The sequence below is a fragment of the Pogoniulus pusillus genome, chromosome 11, assembly GCF_015220805.1.
Source record: "Pogoniulus pusillus isolate bPogPus1 chromosome 11, bPogPus1.pri, whole genome shotgun sequence".
Classification (NCBI taxonomy): Eukaryota; Metazoa; Chordata; class Aves; order Piciformes; family Lybiidae; genus Pogoniulus; species Pogoniulus pusillus.
Window position 1 is genome coordinate 16,627,397 of NC_087274.1, and position 22,404 is coordinate 16,649,800.

The window sequence follows — 22,404 nt, forward strand, 5'->3', positions numbered from 1 at the left end:
TATTTGAAGTGTGGCCTCATCAGTGCTGAGTACAGGGGACAATCGCTGCTCTGGTTTTTCTGGCCACACTAATGCTGAGCCAAGCCAGCATGGTGTTGTTCATCTAATTGACCAAGTAGTGTCCTCATAGCAGAGAAAGCTAGATTTTGTTTCTGAGATCCTTATGTCTATTAACACCATTCAGAGTAGAAACTGGTAGCAGTGTCAGTTGTAGCACTTGTCATCTGCCAGCTACGACCATGCCAGATTGTTGCCAGCCACTCATTCTTCAGCCACTGGTGTTTAAACCTGATTCTAAAACTCAGTGAAGACAACATGACAGTTACTGGTGACTTTAGGAATCTTGGCTCAGTCCTCAGCAGCACAAGTCCCTACTAATTTGAATGAAACCAGTAATTTTCTTAGCTGCTGCCAGTGGTGGATGGTGGTATGGTGGATTTCACAGGGGAGCTGGGTATGTATCACACACTGAGCAGCATATGATGTATTTTCTGTAGCCACAGGTAGCTCATCTCAACAGTCTGAAGTCCAAAGCAGTTTCAGTCACAAATGATCTGCTCCTTGAAGCAGCCATCATGGTGCTGTGGCATGACAGTGTCTGTGTAAGCTGTGGTCTGGAAGCAGCAGCCTTCTGGCAAGGAAGAGAGGTGGTGGTGGCAGGCGTGAAATCAGCACTTCCTCCTGATACAGCTCTTGACCCAGCCCCGGGGCAGGCAGTGCCAGGCTGCTGGGCTCCAAAATGCCCCTGCTATTTTTATCTGCTTTCCTTCCACCAGCGGACCTGTTTCTTTGCTTCTTGGTCCTCAGAAAGCTTCTACCAGATCTCCATGGTGACTGCCATTGGAGGACAGACTTCCTCGCTGGTGTTAACACATCCAAACCAACATCCATCTGCTCTTGCACAACAGGTGTTTGGCAGCTGTGTAGGCACGATGTGCAAGAGCTGCTGAACTTCATGTGAACTAAATGAGTTTTTGACAGGTCCTCACTGCCCCTTCTGCGTTGTTCTAGTTGCGGTGCATCATGTTTGTAGAGGCTCTTTTATCCCTTTTTCATTTAAAATCTAAATCATGAAGTAGTTTTGACTGGAAAAAAAACCAACCTTTGAGATCATCCAGTCTAACTATTAACCCAGCAGTGCCAGGTCACCACTAAACCATGTCCCTCAGCATCACATTTACATGTCTTTTAAATCCCTCCAGAGATGGGGACTTCACTACTTGCCTGGGTAGCCTCTGCGGGGCTTGGCAACCCTTTTGGGGAAGAAATTGTTCTTCGCGCCTAGCCTAAACCTCCCCTGGCAGAACCTGGGGCCATTTCCAGTTTTCAGTTGAGTGATGACAGGGAGATATTCATACCAGCAGCATTTGGCCTTAGTAAGCAGCAGTGAGGAAAGCCAGAGGCATGCTCATACAATTACCACAGTTTATTTTTGTCTCAGCAAACGAAACAACAAAAGCAAATGCAGAAACCTTTGGTGATATGCACAGCCTGGGCTCAGTCCTGCTCTTCATCCCCACCATGTGTCTGGCAGAGTGGGAGATGTCTGTGCAAGAATGGCTCCAACACACCTGATAACGTGTGGCTGGGAATGAGACCCTTACAGCATCACAGGATCACAGGATGTTAGGGGTTGGAAGTGACCCAAAGAGATCATCGAGTCCGAACCCCCTGCCAGCATGGGATCATCTCAGGCCACAGAGGAATGAATCCAGATGGGCCTTGAAAATCTCCAGGGGAGACTCCACAATCTCTCTCGTTTTTACAACCCAGAACGGCAGTGATACCGATCAGCTGCTTCTGAAGGACCAAGCAGCGTGGGGAGCTGTGCGGCCAGACTGCAAGGGAAAGCTGACATCCCAGGGGAAACCGACATCCAAGGGGAAACTGCCACCGAGGGCTGCTTCTGGGAACTAGTGGTGCTTTTTCCGGAGCAGCCTCGGTTGAAGATGCCTCTTGGGTTGTGCAGCTTGGGTGGGGATGAAACACAGCTCAGCAGCTGGTGGCACCTTTTCGGTGTAGAGGTGACATAACTTAGGGAGCTGAGGGGCAGGATGGGGCAGGGCGGAGAGGAGGTGCACCCTTTTGTGGGGCAGGGCAGTGCCTCTGCTCTGGGCAGTGACACGGGTTTGCTCTTACAGAGGTGGGTGACAGCAGTGTTACTGCCACGGGGATGGACATGGGACCTGTGCCACGGCATCATGTCTCGTCATGAGGGATATTGCTGCCACGGCGGTGTGACCCGTCAAGGGGAAGAGCATGAGGGCCTTGTTACAAGGCTGTCCCTACTCGTGGTGGGTGTCACTACCATGTTATCTATGTCCCTTCATGGTGGGAGCCACGGCCACAGAACGTGTCTGCCATGAGGATGTCCCCACTCACAGGAGGGGACACAGAGGGAACACGAGATCTCTGCCTTGGGGCTGTGTCCTCTAAACTGGGATGTCGCTGCCACTGCGGCTGTGTCTCCTCGCGGGGGAGGACAGGGGTCCCTGCCACGGGTGTGTTTCCCCCCATAGCGGAGAACACGGGGCTCCTGCCACGGAGCTGTGCCGAAGGCATGGGGCAGCTAGCAGCCGCTGCCACAGCGGACACCTTCCCGCTGGGCAGCTGGGACGATCGGCACCTCCCCGCGGCGCGCTGCCTCGCCGGCCGCGGCACGCCACCGATGCCAGGGCCTGCGGAGGGGCCGCTCCCCTCCCTCCCCGCCCCCGGGCTGACGGCGCCGGCGCAGGCCGTGACCGAGCCCCCCCCCTCCCTCCCTCCCGCACTACATTTCCCGGCGTGCTGGGCGCGGCGGGGCCGGTCCGGGCCGCACGGAGCGGAGCGGGCGGCCCCGGCACTGCTGTTGCTGCTGCAGTTGCCCTGGGCGGGGAGGGCTGAGCCGGGCAGGTGGGTTCGGCCGGCACAGCCCCATGGAGAGGGGGAAGATGGCGGAGCTGGAGAGCCTGGAGACGGCGGCGGAGCATGAGCGGATCCTGCGGGAGATCGAGAGCACGGACACGGCCTGCATCGGCCCCACGCTCAGGTGCGGCCGGGGTGGGGCGGTGGGACCCGGGGGGTGGCCAGCCTCGGGGTGGGGGAGCTACGGCGGGCGTCGCCTGGCCAGCCCCCACCCCAGGAACTTCGCAGAAATAGGGGGGCTGTAATTAATGTTATTTTGTGCATAGTCCCCTCTGGGGAGAGCCCGCAGTCCCCTTGCGACCCCATCGCTGGTCTCGGACCGGGCTGTTCGGGATGTGGAAGCTCCGTGAGCGGCGCAGAACCTCGGTCGGTGCCCGGCCCCTGGCTTGGGATCCCGGGGTGGCTTCCCTTGCCTGGCTGCGGTGCCAGCCCGGCGGTGGGCTCTGCCCTTCCGGCGTCACCCCCTAATCGGGGCTTGCGCCCCATCACCCTTTGGGAGCTCTTGGAGTGGCCGCAGTCCACCGCCGCCTTCCCGGCGGGGTGCTGATGGAAGGAAGAAGGGCTTTTCCCGTCCCTTAACCCGGAATCTGTCAAAGTTATCCTTGTGCACTGTCGCCTGCCCTTTCTGTTGGTTTGTGTCGTAAAACCCGTGGCTAATTGTGAAGCCGTGGGTACGGGCACAATTACCACCCTGACGATGATATGAGTTAATGCCTCTGTTTACTTAATGGATCCTTTGTTCTCCTATTAAGCATCTTTTCCCAGTGGTTCTGGCAGTATCCTTCATCTGGGAGAAGCCGTTGGTTAACTGCTGAGCTCTCCTGCCCGAGGAGTGCAGATGGATGTAGTTGCATGCTCAGGAGTGCTGCCCGTTTGATTTTGCTTCTGCTCCCTTTGCCGAGTCTGGGTCTAGCATTTCAGCCTTCTGGGTATTTCTTTGTGATGCCAGCTGGAATTTTGCAGTGGTGGCTGCGGCTGACATTGTTAATCTGAGAGATGTGGTAGCTGGTTGTTTAACCAAAGCTTGTGTCTTGGTGAGAAATCGCCTAATTTCGTGAAAAAGATGACATTTTATGTAAATTATACACATCTAAAACCTATTTTTGCAAGTCATTTATTGTTGGCTTCTGCTAGGATGGCAATGCTATGTAATTGTTCAGCAATCTGAGACATCTCCTTCCTCCTTCCTCCCCCTTTAAAGTAGAACAGAAGTGCTCCAAAGAAGTTCGTCTCAAACCCAAAATGCTGTCTTTGCAGTGCTGAATATGTGTGTGTGTTATCCTTTTGAAGGATGATGGTACAAAAGGGTGAAGGGTATTTATAGCTCATTGTAAAGAAACTGATCAGGCTGAGAGGTGGGGCAAGGTTCAAGGGTGTTAACAGAAATATTTGGCTTTGAAATTGAAAAACTGAGTTACCAGAAACATAAATTCAGGGTTAAGCTTTGTTGCAGTTTGTGTTGAGGGCAGGATGCCTTTTCACAGGTGTCGCTCTCCTTTCAGCTGCCCTGCATCAGGTGCTGCTAGTTGGAAATCAGCACCAGGTGGGAGTGGTTGGATGTAACCTCCTGTTTCATGCCCTCCATAACAGCCCTTCCTTTCTTTTTTGATACTGAAGTTCTGCAGACTCGTGTTTTGAAATGTCTTGTATGGCTTTCTTTTTAAAAATCAGTGGGTCTAGCTGCTGGAGGTGTGGTGATACTGCAGAGCAGGCACAGAATTAAATTGGGGAAGCTTTTAATTTGTGGAGCAGTGGAACACTGGATTTCTCTTGCCCTTTTGGGCTTTTTAACTTGCTGCAGTTTCCTTTCTGAAGTTTTCCTGTGAAACCTTGAAAGGTAAACTTGAGTGGTAGGAGATTTATTAATGAAACTGAAAAAACTGGTTTGAATGTGTGGGAGCTGGCAGGATGAAAAGTGTGGGTGTGTTCATTTGGTTGGTGGGTTTTTTTTTGCCATTTCATATAACTAAGTGCAGTTGATCTTGTTTCTTGGCATTAAGGTTAGATGAAGAGCTGGACTTAATGTCTGTCTTTACATACCCAGAGAAGAAACATTAATAAGCACCTGGGATGAGGAGAGGTTTGTGCCTTTCTAGCCTTTACTGCGAGTACTTCATTAGGAGTAGTGTTGATGGTTTAAGTGTAAGCAATGCCTGCTCCAAGGATAGCTTGCTGTTGAAACTAGACCAGCTGAGGATAAACATGATGTGCTGGAGAGTCCGGAAAAGAGGATGATGGAAACCTTAAGAAAAAAGTGACTCATTTCTTGTAGGCATCATGGAAGAAATGTATCCTGAGGAGCTAGGCTGGCTTCCCTTTTAGGAACAGCTCAGACTAAACTGTTGGGCTGGACTGCTGGGCTCCTGTTGCCAGTGTAGAGCTGGGCTTCTATCAGTTCCTGCCTCCCCAGGGTGGGATGTTGTGACTACAGCCACTCTGTGTTGTCCTGGCATACTGCTCAAGGCTGAATTGCTACTATCAGAGTGGGACAGAGGGGTTAAGATGCTAAAATCAAAGTCCATCTAATTCATCTGTCTGGGTGGGTTTGTGTCCCACCCATCAGGGAGAGAGTTTTCTGTTAGAAAAATAGCAAGTGTAGTAATTCTTGCCCCGAGGCAGGGGAAGGAGGAGATGGCTTCTTGAAGTCTCATCCAGCCTGATTTTTCTGCTCTGTTCTTGCTGTGATTTTGGGATTTGAAGGCATGGGCTGGGACTCCATTGTGCTGGGTGCTGTGCAGATGTGGGATGAAGCTGCCCCTCCTCAAGGAGAGTGATTTCATTCTAAATATAAAAATGGGAGCTGAGGGTGTGTGAGGAAGCCTTGAGGCAGCCTTGGTTTGTGTGATGAGTTCTTCCAGCCTCACGTCTCGCTGCACTGGGGGCTCCAATGCCATCAAGATCTTGTCTCTCTTTTTACCTGACAGTGAATGTCATTGTGTTTGAAGGAGGACACAGAGCAAGTTCAGCAAGTTTTTGTGGGGATCCCCTTGAGTCTGTGATGCTCCTGAAATCAAAATAATCCTCTTCAGGATGTCTTTCCTGCTATTCAGCCTCATCTAATTATATCCATTGCTCCTAATTCCACTTCCTTCTGCTGTTCTAATTCCTCTTTTTTCCCTCTCATGTGATGTTTCTTGATTTTTGCAGAGTATTTTTGGATTCTCTCTGTATCCAGCCTTCCAAGAACTGCTTAATTCTGCAGGCTCAGATTACCTGCCAGGAAAGAAACTTTCTTGCTGAAAACCACCTCTTGTCTGAGCTCTGACAGCAGGGTGCTCTAACTTTTATTGCACTCAACTGACTGATCAAGTTTGTTGCTCTGAACTTTCAGGCCATTTCAGATTTTTAGTATTTTTTCTAGAGATGGGTAGCCAGCAGTGAAGTGTAATATTCCAGTGAGGATGGTGGTTTCTAATCAAACTTACTCTTTGAGGAAAAGGTAGTCCCTCGCTCTGCCAGCTCATACAGCATTTGCTGAGTGTTTGTCCTGAAATAGCTCACTTATGGTATGTAAAAATGACCTTACTGCATAGCTGGTGCTGTCATGTTTTCTTCTATAATTCCCTCATTTTCTCTTGTTGATTTCTCCCTGGCTTTGTGTTCTGTGCTGTACTCCTAAGTTATAAATGATTGACTCAAAGTGGTACAGAATAAAGACAGCAGAAACAGTGAGTTTGTCTAATATGAGGGCAAAACTTCCCTTTGGGGATGATGGAGCACTGACCCAGGCTGCACAGAGTGGTTGTGGAACCGTGTTCTCTGGAGAGATTCCAAACCTATCCAGACCTGATCCTGGGCAGCCTGCTGTGGGTGACCCTGGTTTAGCAGGGTGATTGGACTAGGTGATCTTCCGATAGGCACCATGCTGGGATTCTGTGAGTCCTGTGTGACTTCCCATAAATGTGGGCTGTATAACTTCTCCCACTTTTCCCTGCGCTCAGCCTGTCATCTAAAGCCAAGCCCGTGTGATTATCTGCATTGCTAATCACTGAGCAAAGCTCTCACTTGCAGCTTGCAGATGTTCTGCTGTCCTTTCCTGTGCTCCTCTGCAGCATCCTTGAACACACAGTGTCTTCTCATGGTTAAAATGCAGGCTTGGATTTTCAAGTTGCTTCTTTTGGGTTAAACAGCTTACCTTAAACCCTTTTCCTATGCTCAAGCTGCATTTGCAGCTCCTTTTGAAATTGCTGAAGGATTTTTAGGCAGCATTTGATAAATTCCAAAGTCCTGTCTGGCCACACAGATGTAGTTACAGTATTCCTGCTGTCTTCTTACTGCCTTGGGCAGATAAAATTACATCCGTACTGTAGCAGTCTCCTGCTTTGGACACTGAGGGATTGCAGCAGCTCCCTTTTATCCTCACATAACAACAAGGAGTAGTTACTTAGTGCAGAATTATTTTTTGCAGGGCATAGTGGTTTGTAGCTATGGTTCATGTTCCTCACTGCTGCATTTGCAGCTTCACATTTGGTTCTCCTGCAGTGCGAGTTGCTCGGAAGGATCAGTGTTTCCAAATGATTGTTCTCTCCAGCTGCCTGATTTAATGGTTTGTTGCTCTGCCAGCATTTGTGTCATCTGCAAATTATGTCATCAGCCTTTTTTGGGTCTTTTTAGGTATAGATTTGCTTTTGAGATTGTTCTGTAGTGGTTGAGGTTTTTATCAGCCGTGGCACTAGCACATATCTTAACCTTGTTAGAGGATGAGAAATGCAGTATCTCAAACTGTGATTAATCCTCCAGCCTGTGTTTTCATATAGAGTGATATTTGGAATGGAGCTTTATCTGTCTGCTAACGATGTGTGTTCTGAGAGGCTGCGATGTTCAGTCCAAGAATGAAGTTCAGCACACTCGATAGGGTAGCATTGCTGCTAATCAGCTCTTGACTGAGATTAGGCTAGGGCTGTAATTAAGCTTTGTTCCCTAAATCCGTTATCAACTTTTCCATGACCATATCTGAGAGTATTGTTGCTCTGGCTGATCTAGAACTACCTCGCTGACTCATTTACTGTGCTGGCAGCAAGCTGTATGCATCCCCTGTCTGTAGCCTCCTCTGTGCCCAGGTTCATCTTCAAAAGTGCAGCCAGAAGTCCTCAACTGCACTTCTTTTTAGTTATTTTTTTTTTTTTAATTTATTAAGTCTCCTGTCTTGAATACATATCAAAGAAGGTTTTCATTTGGGATTAATGAATATCATTAACTTCATTTTCCATAGGCATATCAGCTTAGATCCTTCTTGGGACCCTCAGGCTCTGTCAGGGAATGGTGTTGGGACACCTGAGCTGGTTATGTGGGAGGCAGAAGTGCTGTTGCTGCAGCCTGTCTTGCTGCTGATGTTGCTGCCTTGGGTCCAGGCAGGAGCAGTGTGTACAATGCATATAGCAGCAGTTTGTCTGAGATCATGACTAATGAGCTGTGGAAGGAGGGGGATCTTTGATTTATTTCCTTCTGTATCTTCCAGAGGAGCTGAGATGGAAAAAAAAATATAGCTCTGGTCCTGCATTATTTGGGTTTCTGGTGCTGAACTTGGAAAGCTGAGGCTTTACTCCTAGGCATAAACCTATGAATGGGATCTAGCAGGTAGCTGTGATACTGAGGGCCATGATTTAGTGGTGGACTTGACAGAGCTGGGTTAATTGTGGCTTCACAGTGTCTAGACTGGCATAAGAGATTTGGTGGCAGGGTACTAGGTCTTGGGGCCATCTGTGCTGTGAGGCTTTCAACATCCATGAATTTCTGTGAGCCGTTTGTAATTCCTTCACCTGGTAGGAGACTGCTTTACTTGGTCAAGGAGTGTAACTGGTTTGTGCTGAGTTGGATGAGCATGGAAACCGTGACACAAAAGAACAGAACAGCAGTTTGAGTCTTTTGTGTTGGATGCTGAGAGTAAAGGCTGGCTAAGCTGGTCCTGATCTCTGCTGTGGTGGGTGAGATGAGGATAGTGGTCTGTGTTACAGATGTGAAATGAAGATCCATGAACTGTGTGATGCAACAGCTTCCCTGTTTGTAGTTTGGACTGCAGGAGTGAAGATGGTGGAGTGTCCTTCTGATCACTCTTGGGACTACTTTTACTGGTGGTAGGGTGCTGGGATTGCTTTAGTTTGTCCTTCAGCTGAGCCTCCCTGATCGGCTTTGTGATGAAGTGAACTTGTCCTACACATGGTGGGGCTGGCTAAGAAGTGTCCCGTCCAGGTTGCAGGCACTGTAAAAATCTAAGGGCAGCCGAAAATCTTACACAGGATCTGTAAAAATGCCCCGAGCCTGAATCCTGGGAGGACTTAACATGTAACAGAGCTAGCGCTCTACTGTATTGTCCTGTCCTAGCACCCTTGAGCTGCTCCACGAGTCCCACCCCAGTAAGTCCTATGGCACACCTTATGGCCAGTGATTCACGAAATGCCAACTGCCAGCAAAGCAGTGCCACCAAGGAACAGCACAGGCTGTCTGGGCGCTTAACTGTTGGCCACAGAGCTTACTCGGGAAGCTGCTTGTAACAACTGTAAATTGTCTGGTAATAAAAGCCTCCCAGGATCTTTTGAAGCATCTTTCAGCCTGTTCCCCTGCCACCCAGTTGGGGAAACTGCAATCTCCTGAAAATGAGCCTGGGCCTCTCTTCATATGTAGATAATTAAGCGCCTTTTAAAAGACAGTTCATTGCAGTCCTGCTTGAATTATATTAGCGTTGGCTGCTGCTCAGGCTGATGCTCTGTTGTGGAGGAAAAAAAGTATCAGCAGCTGCTCATCTGTAACAATCTGGTACCAGCATTAAGGATCCAGGCTGCTCTGGCTTGGAGCGGAGCACTGGCAGGCTCTGCCCGGAGGTGTGCTTTGCTTAGATCCTGAGGTTTTGCTTTCAAACTCGAGGGAGTTTGACTTTCTTGTGTGCAGAACCTTCGGACTACAAACAGCTTTGAGACGGTGAATCCTTATAAACCCCTTTTTATTTCAGTCCTAATGGGATCTGAAGGGAACAGCTTGCAAGAGTGTCCTGCTCAATTATTTATACCTTGGTGTTTTCTTGCTTTTCCTCACATCCTTTTCTGGGATGTAATGAATGGCTGTCAAAGGGCAGGTGGTTAGATGCCTCTTCCTGTTCTGTGGGATGTGGTCGTGTGTCTGGGCTCTCAGTAGCTCTCTGAGTTCTTTCTCCTGATTAGCCTACCAGCGTCCGATCTGATAGAGCCGTGTGAGGCAGTGGGCACAGAAGGGCTGCTTCCCTTGAGTCTGTAAGGAAGGGCTGCTCTGCTCATCTGGCTTGGTGTCCCCTGGAGTTGCTACTGCATATGACTGAGCAGTACCTCAGCTGGAGCTGGCAGCTGAGCTCATCCTTAGAGCTCTTTGCTGTCCTGCCTTGAGAGGATGGCTGGATAAGAGCAGCATGGAGACTCAGCTGATTGCCCTTTGTGGGCATTTAAGTCTACCTAGACTGTCCTCTCTGGCTTGCTCTTGTTTCTTCTTTTGGTGGTTTGAAGAACTTTTGTCTAAAAATAAATAAAACGTCTGTTTAGCCTGTGGCTGCAGATGCTTAATAGTCCTTACTTGTTGAATCCTCTTCCCAAAGGAGAGCAAGCACAACCTTTGAGAGAAAACTGAAATGCCCGGGGTTGCTCAATCTGGAGACGACATGAGAGGCACGCAATTTGTCTGCAGATGCAGAATAGGCTGTTGAGAAGATGAAGAAAAGCTCTTCTTTCATGGCTGTGTGCTGGCTGGGATCTGGGCTACAGTTGCAGCAGTGGGGATTTGGGGTAGATGCAGGGAAGAGCTTTTGAACTAGTAGTTGAGATTTGTTCCTACTGGGTGTAGCAAAAGCTTTTCTTCTTAATCACCCTGTTTCTGAGGGTGGTGAGGGATAGGTGCTTATCCTGTGAGATAGAGCAAATACAAGCACATGCTTCTGGTGTCTTGCAGGCTGGAGGCTTTGGGCGCAGTTTGTGCCAGCATCTCCCTATTTGTGGAGAAAAGATGCACGGGAAGCTTGAGTCTCTGATCAGCATTTTGCTCTGCCAGTGCTCTTGTGTTTTTAGAGCAGTCTGCAGTTTAGTTGTGCATTGTATATTCCTTTGTTTGTGGCTTGTTTTTCCCTAGGACAAGGTCTAGATGTTACAAAGGATTACAAGAAATAGCCATATATTTCTTTCTGATTTCCAGGCTGAAAGCTTCTTAATTCCTTCTGCTCTCCTGGTACAGCTGTTTTGAATTGCTCCTGATCCTTGCTGCTTTTCTTGGTAGCTTTTCTCACACAGCTCTCACCTTTCTGCGGTGCTGTGGGAAAGATCAGAGCTGCATGTAGTGATCAAGATGCAGATTGGCATCTTGAGACGTGGTGAGTGGCACAGTGATGTTTTCTGCTTTGCTTTCTCACAGTCTCTGTGGTCTGAGCCAACACTTATGCCAATGCAGCCACAATGCTGCTGGCATCTCTCCTCAGTGCTAGCAGTTAATTTAGAGCCCCTCACTGCTGGCATAATATAAAGGCTCTGTCCCCCTCTTCCTCCCCTGCGAGTGTCCTGCTTTACACTGCCGATGCTGGGCTCTGTCACTTTGTCACCTGATACTCGGTGTTGTGAGATCCTTTGCAGCTTTTTGCTTTGGAGGGAATCCAGATGAATAGTTCTGTGTCCTCTGTGAAATGTCATCTTGATGTTCAGCCCCTTCTCCACTGTGAAGCACACTGAACTAAGGGAACATCAACCTTCTCTTTTGTCCTTTGAATTTTCAGAATGCTTTTTATATTCCAGTGCGTTGGCTTGACCAGATCCCCATCATTAACAAGTCTGTCTCCTTCAAAGAGCACTAGTGAGTAAGATGTGTGAATGCCACCCAAAGCAGCTGTTGTCTCCTTTGTTGTATTGTGTTTTTTACATCTTTGTGACTATTTTATAAACCAGGCTCCTGCTTTGTCCTGTGACATGTAGTGCTCTGTAGCTTGCAAAATTCTTCATGCACTGTGGAAGCCACTGAAGAGACCAGCGTCATGTTTCCATCTTCTGCTCTCTTGCAACAGCCACAGTGTTAGTGATAGGTTATTGCTGAACCGAGGCTTGATTCACAGAATGTGAGCGTGGCAGGGACTGGAAAGGGACCTCAGTGATTGTTTATTCCAACCCGGTTGCTGAAGCAGGGTCACCCACAGGTGGTTGCCCAGGATCACAATGTCCAAGTGGGTTTAGGATAACTCCAGAGAAGGAGATTCCACAACCTCTCTGGGCAGCCTGCAGCAGGGCTCCAGCACCCTCACAGCAAGGAAGTTTTCTTCACACTTGAGTGGAACATGCTGGGTTCCTGTTTTGTGTCTGTGGGACCTTGTCCTGTCAAGGTTCCTCTGCACATCATAAACGTAGGATGGTGCTTTTGAGGGCATCAATATGTGTCTGGCTTCCTGCTGAATCTGCATTTACCCTCTGCACATCAGCTGCCTGACAAATGTGACAGAGGTGATGCCCTAAGCAAGTGACCACTTGCCACTCTCCCTGACTTTGAGGAACCACCAGAACATCTCTTTCCAAGAGTGTGCTGCCATTGAAGCAGTGCCTTCAGCCTAGCTCCTGCTGTGAGGGTAGGGAGCTGTGAGCTGGGCTGCCTGTCCTGCTGCATGCTGTCCTTGTCAAAGTGGTGCCACCTCCAGTAGCATGAGCTAGGTATCACAGATTAAATAATCTGCAGCTAGGAGTCAAGGCTTCCTCATTTCCTGTAGTCCAAGGTAACAGCCTTTTTTTATCAAATAGATATCTAAGTGTAGCTTTAGGTCATGGTGAAGAATTGCTGCATTGTAGTGCCCAGCCTGTGTTCCAGAAGTGAGGATGCACAGTGTGCTGGTCTGCTGGAACTTCCTCTCCCTGCTTCCAAGTCCCTTTTGGTTTGGAAAACCAGTGTCCAGATAATTAGCTCTCCTGCTGGGCTAGCCCTAGGGCTGGCAATTTGCTCAGGCAAGAGACACACACAGAGCCTGATTTGTGCTCTTGCAGTCGCTTAGATACAAAGGAGATGAGTGACAGGAGCTGAGCAGAACAGCAGGCAAGCAAAGCCTCTGTTTCTACTGCTTCTCAAGCAGAGCTGTTAAAGTTGAGGATGAGGCTCGCTGTAATCCTGGTTTTTGGAATGGTCTGGTGCCTTTGGGATTATAAACAGCAGTGCTGGGAAGGGCCAAATCTGCAAAGATGACTTTTCCTGAAGTCTGTGTGGCACATTAGGCTCTTATTTATCAGCCTGTTGTCTGGCTGGTTTATTAATAATTCGCTTCTAGCCTGACATCCAATGGGTTGTGAATGTGCCCAGTGTTGTTACTGGGGGGGCAGGAGCACGGCGGTGAAGGATACCCTGTGCATGGGCAGAGGCTTTTAAGGCACTCTGGAGGGTGACCTGACCTGTCTGCCTGATGTCCTCTGGAGCAGGGCTGTCAGGGAGCTGATGTCACTTGGCAGTGCCCACTCTGGGTGTGGTGACATGTCCTCCACAATAGATAGCAGTGCTGTTAGCACACATGTCCTTGCATGTGCTGGCTGTGCCAGGAGGAAGCCTGAGGATCTGCCCTTGGCTGTATTAATAGATGAGGATTTAGCTCAACAGTTGTGTGCTGAGCTGTGGCTTGGGTGTCTGAGACTCCTTAGCAGCTGTTATCCCAGTGAAAGAAAAGTACTGCTTGTGTTCTTGAAACTTCAGAACCGACTCACTGTGGGGGAATGAGGCCTTGTTGAGCTCAAGTGTCCCCGTGGTTGCTACAGCTCGTTTTGGAGATAAAATCATTGAATGGTTTAGGTTGGAAGTGACCTCAAAGCTCATCTGGTTCCAAACCCCTGCCATAGGCAGGGACACCTCCCACTGGAACAGGTTGCTCAAGGACTTATCCAACCTGGCCTCAAACACCTCCAGGGAGGCTGTGGATCACAGAATGTGATTTTTGATCTTTACATTCTGTGATTCACAACCTCCCCAGGCAACCTGTTCCAGTGTTTCACCACCCTCACTGTAAAGAACTTCTTCCTAACATCTACTTCAAATCTTCCCTCTGCCAGTTTAAACCTATTACCCCTCCTGCTTCCCCCTTTTGTGCTAAGAGTGAGGGTGCTGGTAGAGCTGCAGTAACCTCATTCTCCCTCTGCATCTCTCTCCCTGGGCCAACATGCTGGTGATTCATGTGCATATCAGAGCAGCTTTTTCCCTTCTCAGCACTGAAATACTTTCTTACATCCTTTTTTTGTGACAAATAAAACTCCAAATGTCTGCCCCACGCTGCTGTGCTCCCCTTGTGCAGTACCTTCCATGATGTTGGAGCTAAGGACTCAGCAGGGCAGGGTGTGTGGCTCTGACTGATGTGGTTCTAGGTGATGGCTTTGACTTTCGGACTCATGAGAGCAAGCAAACAAAAATCTCCTCCCTAAAGTCTGTCAGTGATGATAAGAAATTTGCCAGGCCTTCCATAAAAGGTTCACTGAGAAGCCAAGTAGGTCTCTTGTGTTTGATTTGGTTTTTTTTCTCCTTTTCCTCTGTGGCAATCCAAGAGGAACAGAACAAGCTTCCCTTTCCCCAAGCAGCTCTCAGCAGTGTTTTGGGTAATGGGCATGGCTGTAGGCTATCCTCTGAGGCTGCTATCTTGAAGTCCAAGCAGGTGTGAACTTCTTGACTTATAGCTAGAATCTTCTGGTGGTGGTACCTGTTAACAGACTGTTTTCCCAGCATCCCAGTTCAGAAGCTGGGCTTTGTGTTCCTTCTATGTGGATGACTGCTTTCAGATAAAGAGCAAATGTGGCTGAACATCATCTTGTGAATCCACTTCTGCCTTTCTCTCTCCATTGTGGAGAGAACTGAATGCCAAAAGATTATAATCTGTTGGAGAACCTCTGCTCTTCTTGAGAGGAAATACATTGTTATCATTCTCAGCTTGCCCTTTTCCTGACAGTTAACAAAATGTGATGCTTCCTTTATAAGTTGGTGTGGTGAAGCTGGCATGGATGGCCTGCACAATCATGGAGAAGACGACAGAGCAGTGGGAAACCTGCTTGTTACTGGAGAGAAGAGTCTGACCCCCACTTTGGTCCAACCTCCTTTCATGGCATTGCAGAGTCAGAAGGTCTGCCCTCAGCCTCCTTTTCTCCAGGCTCAACAACTTCAGTTGCAGAATTACAGAATTAACCAGGATCATCTAGTCCAACCTACCACCTAACCCTCCTAATTAACTAACCCATGACACTAAGTGCCTCATCCAGCCTCCTCTTAAACACCTCCAGGGATGGGGAATCCACCACCTCCCTGGGCAGCCCATTCCAATGCCAACCACTCTGTGCATAGAACTTCTTCCTAGCATCCAGCCTATACTTGCCCTGGCACATCTTCAGTCTCTGTCCCCTTGTTCTGTCACTGGGTGCCTGGGAGAAGAGACCAACCCCACCTGGCTACAGCCTCCCTTCAGGTAGTTGTACACAGCAATGAGGTCTGCCCTGAGCCTCCTCTTCTCCAGACTGAACACTGCCAGCTCCCTCAGCCTCTGCTTGCAGGGTGGTGCTCCAGGCCCCTCACCAGCCTTGTTGCCCATCTCTGAATATACTCAAGCACCTCAGCTGCTCCTCACAACACTTCTGCTCTAGACCCCTCACCAGCTTAATTGCTTTTCTTTGGGTCCAGACCAGAATGAGGAGCATGGTGATACTGGACCATGTTGCCCAGAGAGTTTGTGAATCCCCCATCCCTGGCAGTGTTGAAGGGTAGACAGAACAGGGCTCTCAGCAGCCTGATGCAGTGGAAGATATCCAGCCCCACTGCCATGGGTAGGGACTGAATGATCTTTGAGTTCCCTTCAAGCTCATTCTGTTGTTTTTTGTGGAACAAAGGCCAGATGCTGCAGCCATGTAGTAGTGATTATCTTTGTACTCCCTCCTCTGAACTCTGTAGCGCAGCATGTTGGGGTCCTGCTGAAGTTATTTTTGTGGTGCAAGCTGGACTAGGATGTGTGTATTGTGTTGGCCTGAAATGATGGGGATATTTATCTTCTGGACAAGGTTACCCAACTTGTCCTGTACTTGTGGTCTTTGCAGGCATGGACTTATCTCATAGTTTCTGGGATTCTTTAAGGTCTTCTTCAGTTGAACTGATTCCATGAATACTGTGCAGTCTCCAGAGAGCAAAAATGCCTGTTCATAGAACTGCTGAGGCTGCATCATCATGTCTAGCCTATGACCTAACACCACCGCATTGACCAGACTGTGTCAAGTGTTGCAGTGGTTGAGGCTCCTGTTAAAGGCAGAGTAGTACAGGCAGGATAAAAAATGAAATGATAAATAATTCAGAGAAATGAGAAATGGGGTTTGTGTGTGTGGGGTTGTTTATTTCCCCCCTACGCTGGAGCAGGTATGGGACCATGGAATGCCAGTGGGAAGGTGGTTCCTCTGTGTCTGCCTGCCCCTCCCTGCTTGTGACTCTTTTCTTTCCTTGTGGTAATGAAGTCGTGTTGTTAATAGCAAAGTTTTGAGGTTGAACTTATCCTTTGACAAAAAGATCCCCACCAGATCAACAACTTCTGTCTATAGGTTCTGTCATACGTTGCTTCTATTTGTTTGCTGCTTGGCTTGGAGGCAGCAACTAAAAATGAGCCTTTTTTTTTGCCATTGTTGGTGTTGTGCCATGATATGTTGCATTTGTTGCGTGCCAGACAAACTTGTGTGTGCTTTATTTTGGAATTCTCTCCAAAAGAGGTGCTGGAAGGGAACCATTTGATAGATGACAAATCCATGTATTGCAGTGAAATATGTCAGGGATGTTTATGTTTCTATGAAAGCTTCAGATTTATTGTGTCTGAAAGGAAGTTAACTCTTTGGCCACAGTTACTTGTAGTAGGACAAAACCAACCAGTTCTTAGCTAATAATTTTATGGACCTGTTGTCCCTAATCTTCTGCACTTAGTGTTCAGCTGCCCACTTGCTTGGTTTAACTTCAGAAATGAAGGCAGAAGTGACAGGCAGAAAATTCTCTCCCAAGAAGTGTGATTTAATTTTATTCCTCTCTAATTGTCCCAAATAACAGAAATTCATGCAAAGTAACTGTCAAGGGTTAGGGCTGGACCAGCCAGTAGACAAGTGCCAGAGGCTCTGCATGAACCCCTCTGCTTTCCCAAAGGGAATAAGGGAGAACAGTGAGACTGATGGGGTGGGAAATAAACTCAACTAGCTGAGATGGAAATGAGAGCAAATGAAATGGAGACAAAGAGTTACAACCAATATCCAACCCCGATGGCACTGATGTTGGCACTGATGTCACCACTGATGATGGGGGCAGGGCATGTGGAAGTCCCAGACTGAACTCAGCAGAAAATTGGAATCAGGTTCAGGAGCACATGGATTTGGGATCAAAAGCAGAAGAGAGTCTTCCTTGGACACTGGCCATTGAGGAAGGTGCTTCACCCTGGTCATCCCTCAGCTTTCTCCTAAGGATGATGTCCATGGGATTTAATCCCTTGTTGGCTAGCTAAGAGTTACCTGCCTTGTCTAATCCTCCCTGCAGCTGCCACATTTGCTTCCTGCACCCCAGGGTGGCACAAAAGATGTGGCAGTGTCCTTCGTGTGTCCAGCAGCAAGTCTCAGCCAGAGCCTTTCTGCATTGCAGCCCTTGGCAGGAGCACTCTCCATTAGTACAGTAGGTTCCACCTCAACACAAGGGGGAACTTCTTTCCTGTAAGGGTCACAGAGCACTGGAACAGGCTTCCCAGAGAGGTTGTGGAGTCTCCTTCTCTGGAGATTTTAAGATCTGTTTGGATATGTTCCTTTATGACCTGAGCTAGATTGTGTATAGTCCTGCTCTGGCAGGGCGGTTGAACTTGGTGATCTCTTTGGGTCCCTTCCAACCTCTGATGTCCTGTGGTCAGCTCTCCTTGTTAGGAGCAGCCCCTGGGTGTGCAGCCCTGCCCTGAACTGCAGAGAGTGCCTCAGAGAGCATAGCCTGAGCTGGGAAGTCAGATCCTTGAGGAGAATCAGCTCTGTCCTAGCACAAACCACAACAATAACCTTGACAAAGTTATGTTTTATTTTCCTTAAAAGCAGCTGCCTGTTGCAGATACAGGCAAGGTCAAAGCTTGGCTTTGTAAGGACTAGATGCAAACCCCTGTGGAATGTCCTGTAGATGGGATGCAGAGTGCAGCTTTGTTTTGACTTCAGGCTCCTTTCTTTAGGTTGCCTTTATTGCATTACTCTGTGTGATGGAGCCAGACATGATTTTGATCATACAGGTTAAAAGCATAATCACAATGATTTCTTCTTGACCATTTTTAGTTCTGATGCTGAGATTTGGGTCTGGTACAGATTCATCTGGAGTGTGCTTTGCAGGATGCTCAGTTATATTCTGAAGATGACTAATCCCAGATGAGCTACTTGGGCAGTGATTTTAGTTGCAAATTGTAAGTAACGATACTAAATGACAACTGACTTAGAAGGGCAACGTAGGAGAGATGTAGATGCTTAAGTGCTTGTTAGTCTCCACAACTGTACTCAGAGTCCTCAGTATTTAAGTGGCAATAATAACAACCCCCTGTTTAATTACACTCTTGGCTGAAGCTGCAGCAGAGAGGCTGTGAGTACTGGTGAAGATAGAAAAATAAATGGAAGCTGGAAATAAAAGCAGGAAGTCGAAGTTGAAATCCAACCTGGCTCGACCCAAGTGACGTTTATTTGAAAAATAACTTGCCTGGCAGCGTGCACACAAATAAAGCTTCTTGTCAAGGAGAGAATATAATCCAAAACAAAGAGTCCTGATGGGAGCAGGGCGCTTGAAAGGTACTGCCAGCAGGGGTTTCTTGTCGAAATCAGTTGCCTTTGTGTTTGCACCCTCTGTAGGCTGTGATCCTGCTGGCTGTAAGGAGGAGGGATGCACCCACTGCTCTGCCCACAGCCTTTGTACTGCAGTCACAGATTGCTTTGGGTTGGCGGGGACCTTCCGAGGTCATCTAGTCCAAATCCTCCCACAGTGAGCAGGGACATCTGCAACTAGAGCAGGTTGTTTAGAGTCCTGCCCAGCCTGACCTGCACTGTTGGCAGGGATGGGATATCTACTGCCTCTTTGGGCAGCCAGGGTCTCGCCACACTCAGTGTAAAATACTTATTTTCTCCAGTCTAAATCTTTCCTTCTTTTAGTTCAAGCCATCACTCCTTGTCCCGTCACAACAGGCCCTGCTAGAAGGTCTGTCCTCAGCTTTCATATCAGCCTCTATAGGTACTGAAAGGCCATCAGAAGGTTTCCCTGGAGCCTTCTCTTCTTCAGGCTGAACAATCCAAACTCTTTTAGCCTGGCCTCACTGCAGAGATGCTCCGGTTCTCGGATCAATTGTTTGACCCACCGCAATAGGTTAATGTCTGTCTTGTGCTGGGTGCTTCAGATTTGGATGCAGTATCCAGGTGAGGTCTTGCTAGAATGGAGTAATCTTCAGCTTGCTCTCCGTGGGATAGGCAGGAGGGAGGGAGAGGACCTGAGGAGAAGGGATGTCAATGCTGAAAGGTAGGATGGGGTAGGAGACAGGTTCAGAGTGAGGAAACCTTTTCTTGAGAGGAAGATTGTCAGAACATTTTACCTGCTTAGCTGACTGCCCTGATGCTTGTAGCCCCAGAATGTGCTATTAATTCTCTCCTTGTGCTTTCAAGTCTTGACTGAGAAGGTGCTTCCTCTGAACTCTTCATTCAAGTTCAAACTTTGTGACTGAGTCTGTGGTAAGATCAGCAAGTCAGCCTGGTGGTGATTTCTCAGCCTCCTAAAGCAAGAGAACATGCATCCCCAGAAGCGTTGCTGAGATTCTATCTGGAGTGCTGTGTTCAGCTCTGGAGTCCTCAGCACAAGAAGAACGTGGACTTGTTGGAGTGTGTCCAGAGGAGGCCACAGAAGTGATGAATGGGCTGGAACAGCTTTTTTACGAGCAATTGCTTTTCAGTGGACCTGGTGAAATGCTGTCCTAGGTTGTCCAGAGGAGTGGAGGTTGCCCCATCCCTGGAAACATTCCAGGTCAGGTTAGATGGTGTTCTGAGGAACCTGCTCTAGTTTCAGGTGCCCCTGTTCACTGCAGGTGTGTTGGACTAGATGACATTTCAGGGTCCCTTCCAACCCAAAGCATTCTATGATCTTCCAGACCTCCTTCAGCCTAAGTGATTGTGTGACTTTAGGTGCTGTGGAGTCTGACCCTGCTCTTTGCTCCGGTGTTGTGCTTTTCCTCTGTGGAATTTCACTGGAGTGGATGTTTTTCTGATGTCTTCCCCATCCTTGTTTTCAGACTGAAGCACTAACTGGAAGGCTGGTTGTTTTTTTTTTTTACTTAGAGACTTTAATGAGCTCTTGGCATGCTATTTTGAGTCTTCTTAATGTGGGTTGTATATTTAGAGCAGTTCCTACTTGAAGTGGCTACAGCCGTGTAAAGATAATTCCCCGGTTGTGAGCTTCAGCGTCTGAAGTAGCTGGAAGTAACCACTGCCAAGGGGTGGGTGGAGGAGCATGCCTGTGCCACTGCTCCACTGACCCATCTCTGTGCACCCACTGCCATAGCTTGGGAGCTCCATGAGGAGAGGTTCTGTGGGGAGTTGGTTTCTGTGACGCTTGTGATTTGTTGTTGTTTGTTTGGTTGGTTTTCCCCTGCAGCTGGGATGATGGAAAAGCTGAAGGATGATGTGGGGACCTAGGTTAGATTTGGACACTGACAAAAGCAGCAGCTGCCAATTTTTATTGCTGAGTGTAACAGAGCCATGGTAGGATTTCACACCCACCCTGTGCCCACAGTTCAGAGGAGGTGTCAGACTAGCTGAGTTCTCTTCAGAGGGGGTTTCAGACTAGCTGTCCTTTACTATCTTGGGTGGCTGTGGATAGTTCTAATTAGCAAACTTCCTCTGCAGGACTTCAGATGAAACCTGGCATCTTCTCTAAAGACAGAAACTGCATTAATTTGCCCTTCACTGGCATTGATCTGATCATAAGCAAACCAAAAAGTGCTATCAAAGCTTTGAAGCATGCGTTAAAGTCATCTACCTTACCGCTGCAAAGCACAAGTTCCGATATTCCCACGTGGAGTGTGTGAGCCTGGGTGGCCACTGTCACGGGGTGGGGGTGAGAGGGACAAATCTCTTTACAATCTGAGAAGGTAAGACTCATAAATAGTCGATTGTCCTGATCTAATCAGGAGCCCTATTTTTACATATCCTGTGCCGTGTGTGTTGGCTTTTTTAGTGGCTGAACCAGCGTACTGTGGTGTTTTTCCCCTTGCCCACTTCCCAAACAGGAAAAGTCAGGACTTTATTTTTTCCTTTCCAAGAAGATATTTAAACTGCTGCTGAATGACACTGCTATTTGGACAAGCCAAAGGTGTAAATGTCCAAGAGGGGGTTCAGCTCTTTAATCTTTACATGAGATAGGGCTTAAAGAATTTTCTTTGTCAGGCTGTGGTGGTTGTGGTCTTTGCTGTGTGTTGGCTTGAAGGTGAAGTGACTTTGCAAGCTGCTCTGTCTTGGGGAAAATACCCTGGGGTAAGAAGGTTCATTTATGGTGTAGAGTGATGAGGTGTGTCTGGCAAACTGCCCTTCTATTGGGGCACTACTGGTTGTCACAGAATATCAGCATGGTGGGAGCTGCAAGGGGCCTCTGGAGGTCACCTAGTCCAACCCCCCTGCTAAAGCACCAACAGCAACTTGCCTGAGATCACAATGTCTGGGGGGGCTATGAATCTCCTCAGAGGAGACTCCACAACCTCTCTGGGCAGCTTGCTCCAGGGCTGCAGCACCCTCACACCAAACAAGTTTCTCCTCATGGTTAGGTGGAACACTTCCTGTACTCATTTTCTGCCCATTGCCCCTTGTCCTGTTGCTGGGCACCACTGAAAAGTGTTTAACCCTGACCTCTTGCCCCTCACCCTTTAGCTATTGATCAGCATTGCTCAGATCCCCTCTGGGGCAGCTCTTCTCCAGGCTCTCAGCCTTTGCTCCTCACAGAGATGCTCCAGGCCCTTAAGCAGCTTTGGACTCTTTCCAGGTGTTCCCTCTCTTGAACTGGAAAGCCCGGAGTCCAAGCCAATATTCCCAGATGTGGCCTTGCTAGGGCAGAGGAGGAGGGATATGAGAACCTCCCTTGAGCTGCTGGGTACACTTCTTGTAGTGAGCCACAGGATCCCATTGACCCTGTCCACAAGAAAGCTCTGCTGGCACAAGGAGAAGCTTCTTTGCCCAAAACAGCATGAACCAAAGGTATGGCAGTGTGTTGGGAGGGGATGCAGCTGGAGGTCTGCTCCAGTACACCTCACCCTCTGCTTTTCCTGGCTAAAGCAGTGGTAGAGTTGCAGTCCACCAAAACTCCCAGTGAGAGATTTGTGTGCTCTGGGTGTTCATGGATGTAGTAAGCTGGGAGTGCTTCTGCTTGCTTCGAGAATCTGCGGGCTGCTCCGTGTTTGTGAAGGAGATCTGATGGCCCCGATAGCCTGGAAACGCCTGGGCTGGCTGATAAGAGGCTGCTCTGCAGCCCCGGGGCTGAAGAACAGATTTAATAGCACAGCACTGC

At 48.5% G+C, this 22,404-nt stretch overlaps 1 protein-coding gene across 3 annotated transcripts in view; it reads left to right on the forward strand.

Moving 5' to 3' along the window:
• Positions 1-2,774: 2,774 nt before the first annotated feature.
• EXOC6B (exocyst complex component 6B) overlaps positions 2,775-22,404 on the forward strand; it is a 294,381-nt gene continuing 274,751 nt past the window's right edge. For all 3 annotated transcript variants that reach the window (XM_064151211.1, XM_064151212.1, XM_064151213.1), the window contains exon 1: positions 2,775-3,028. In XM_064151211.1, coding sequence (XP_064007281.1) covers positions 2,916-3,028 — 113 coding nt within the window. In that variant the 5' untranslated portion in view covers positions 2,775-2,915. The remainder of the gene's footprint in view (positions 3,029-22,404) is intronic.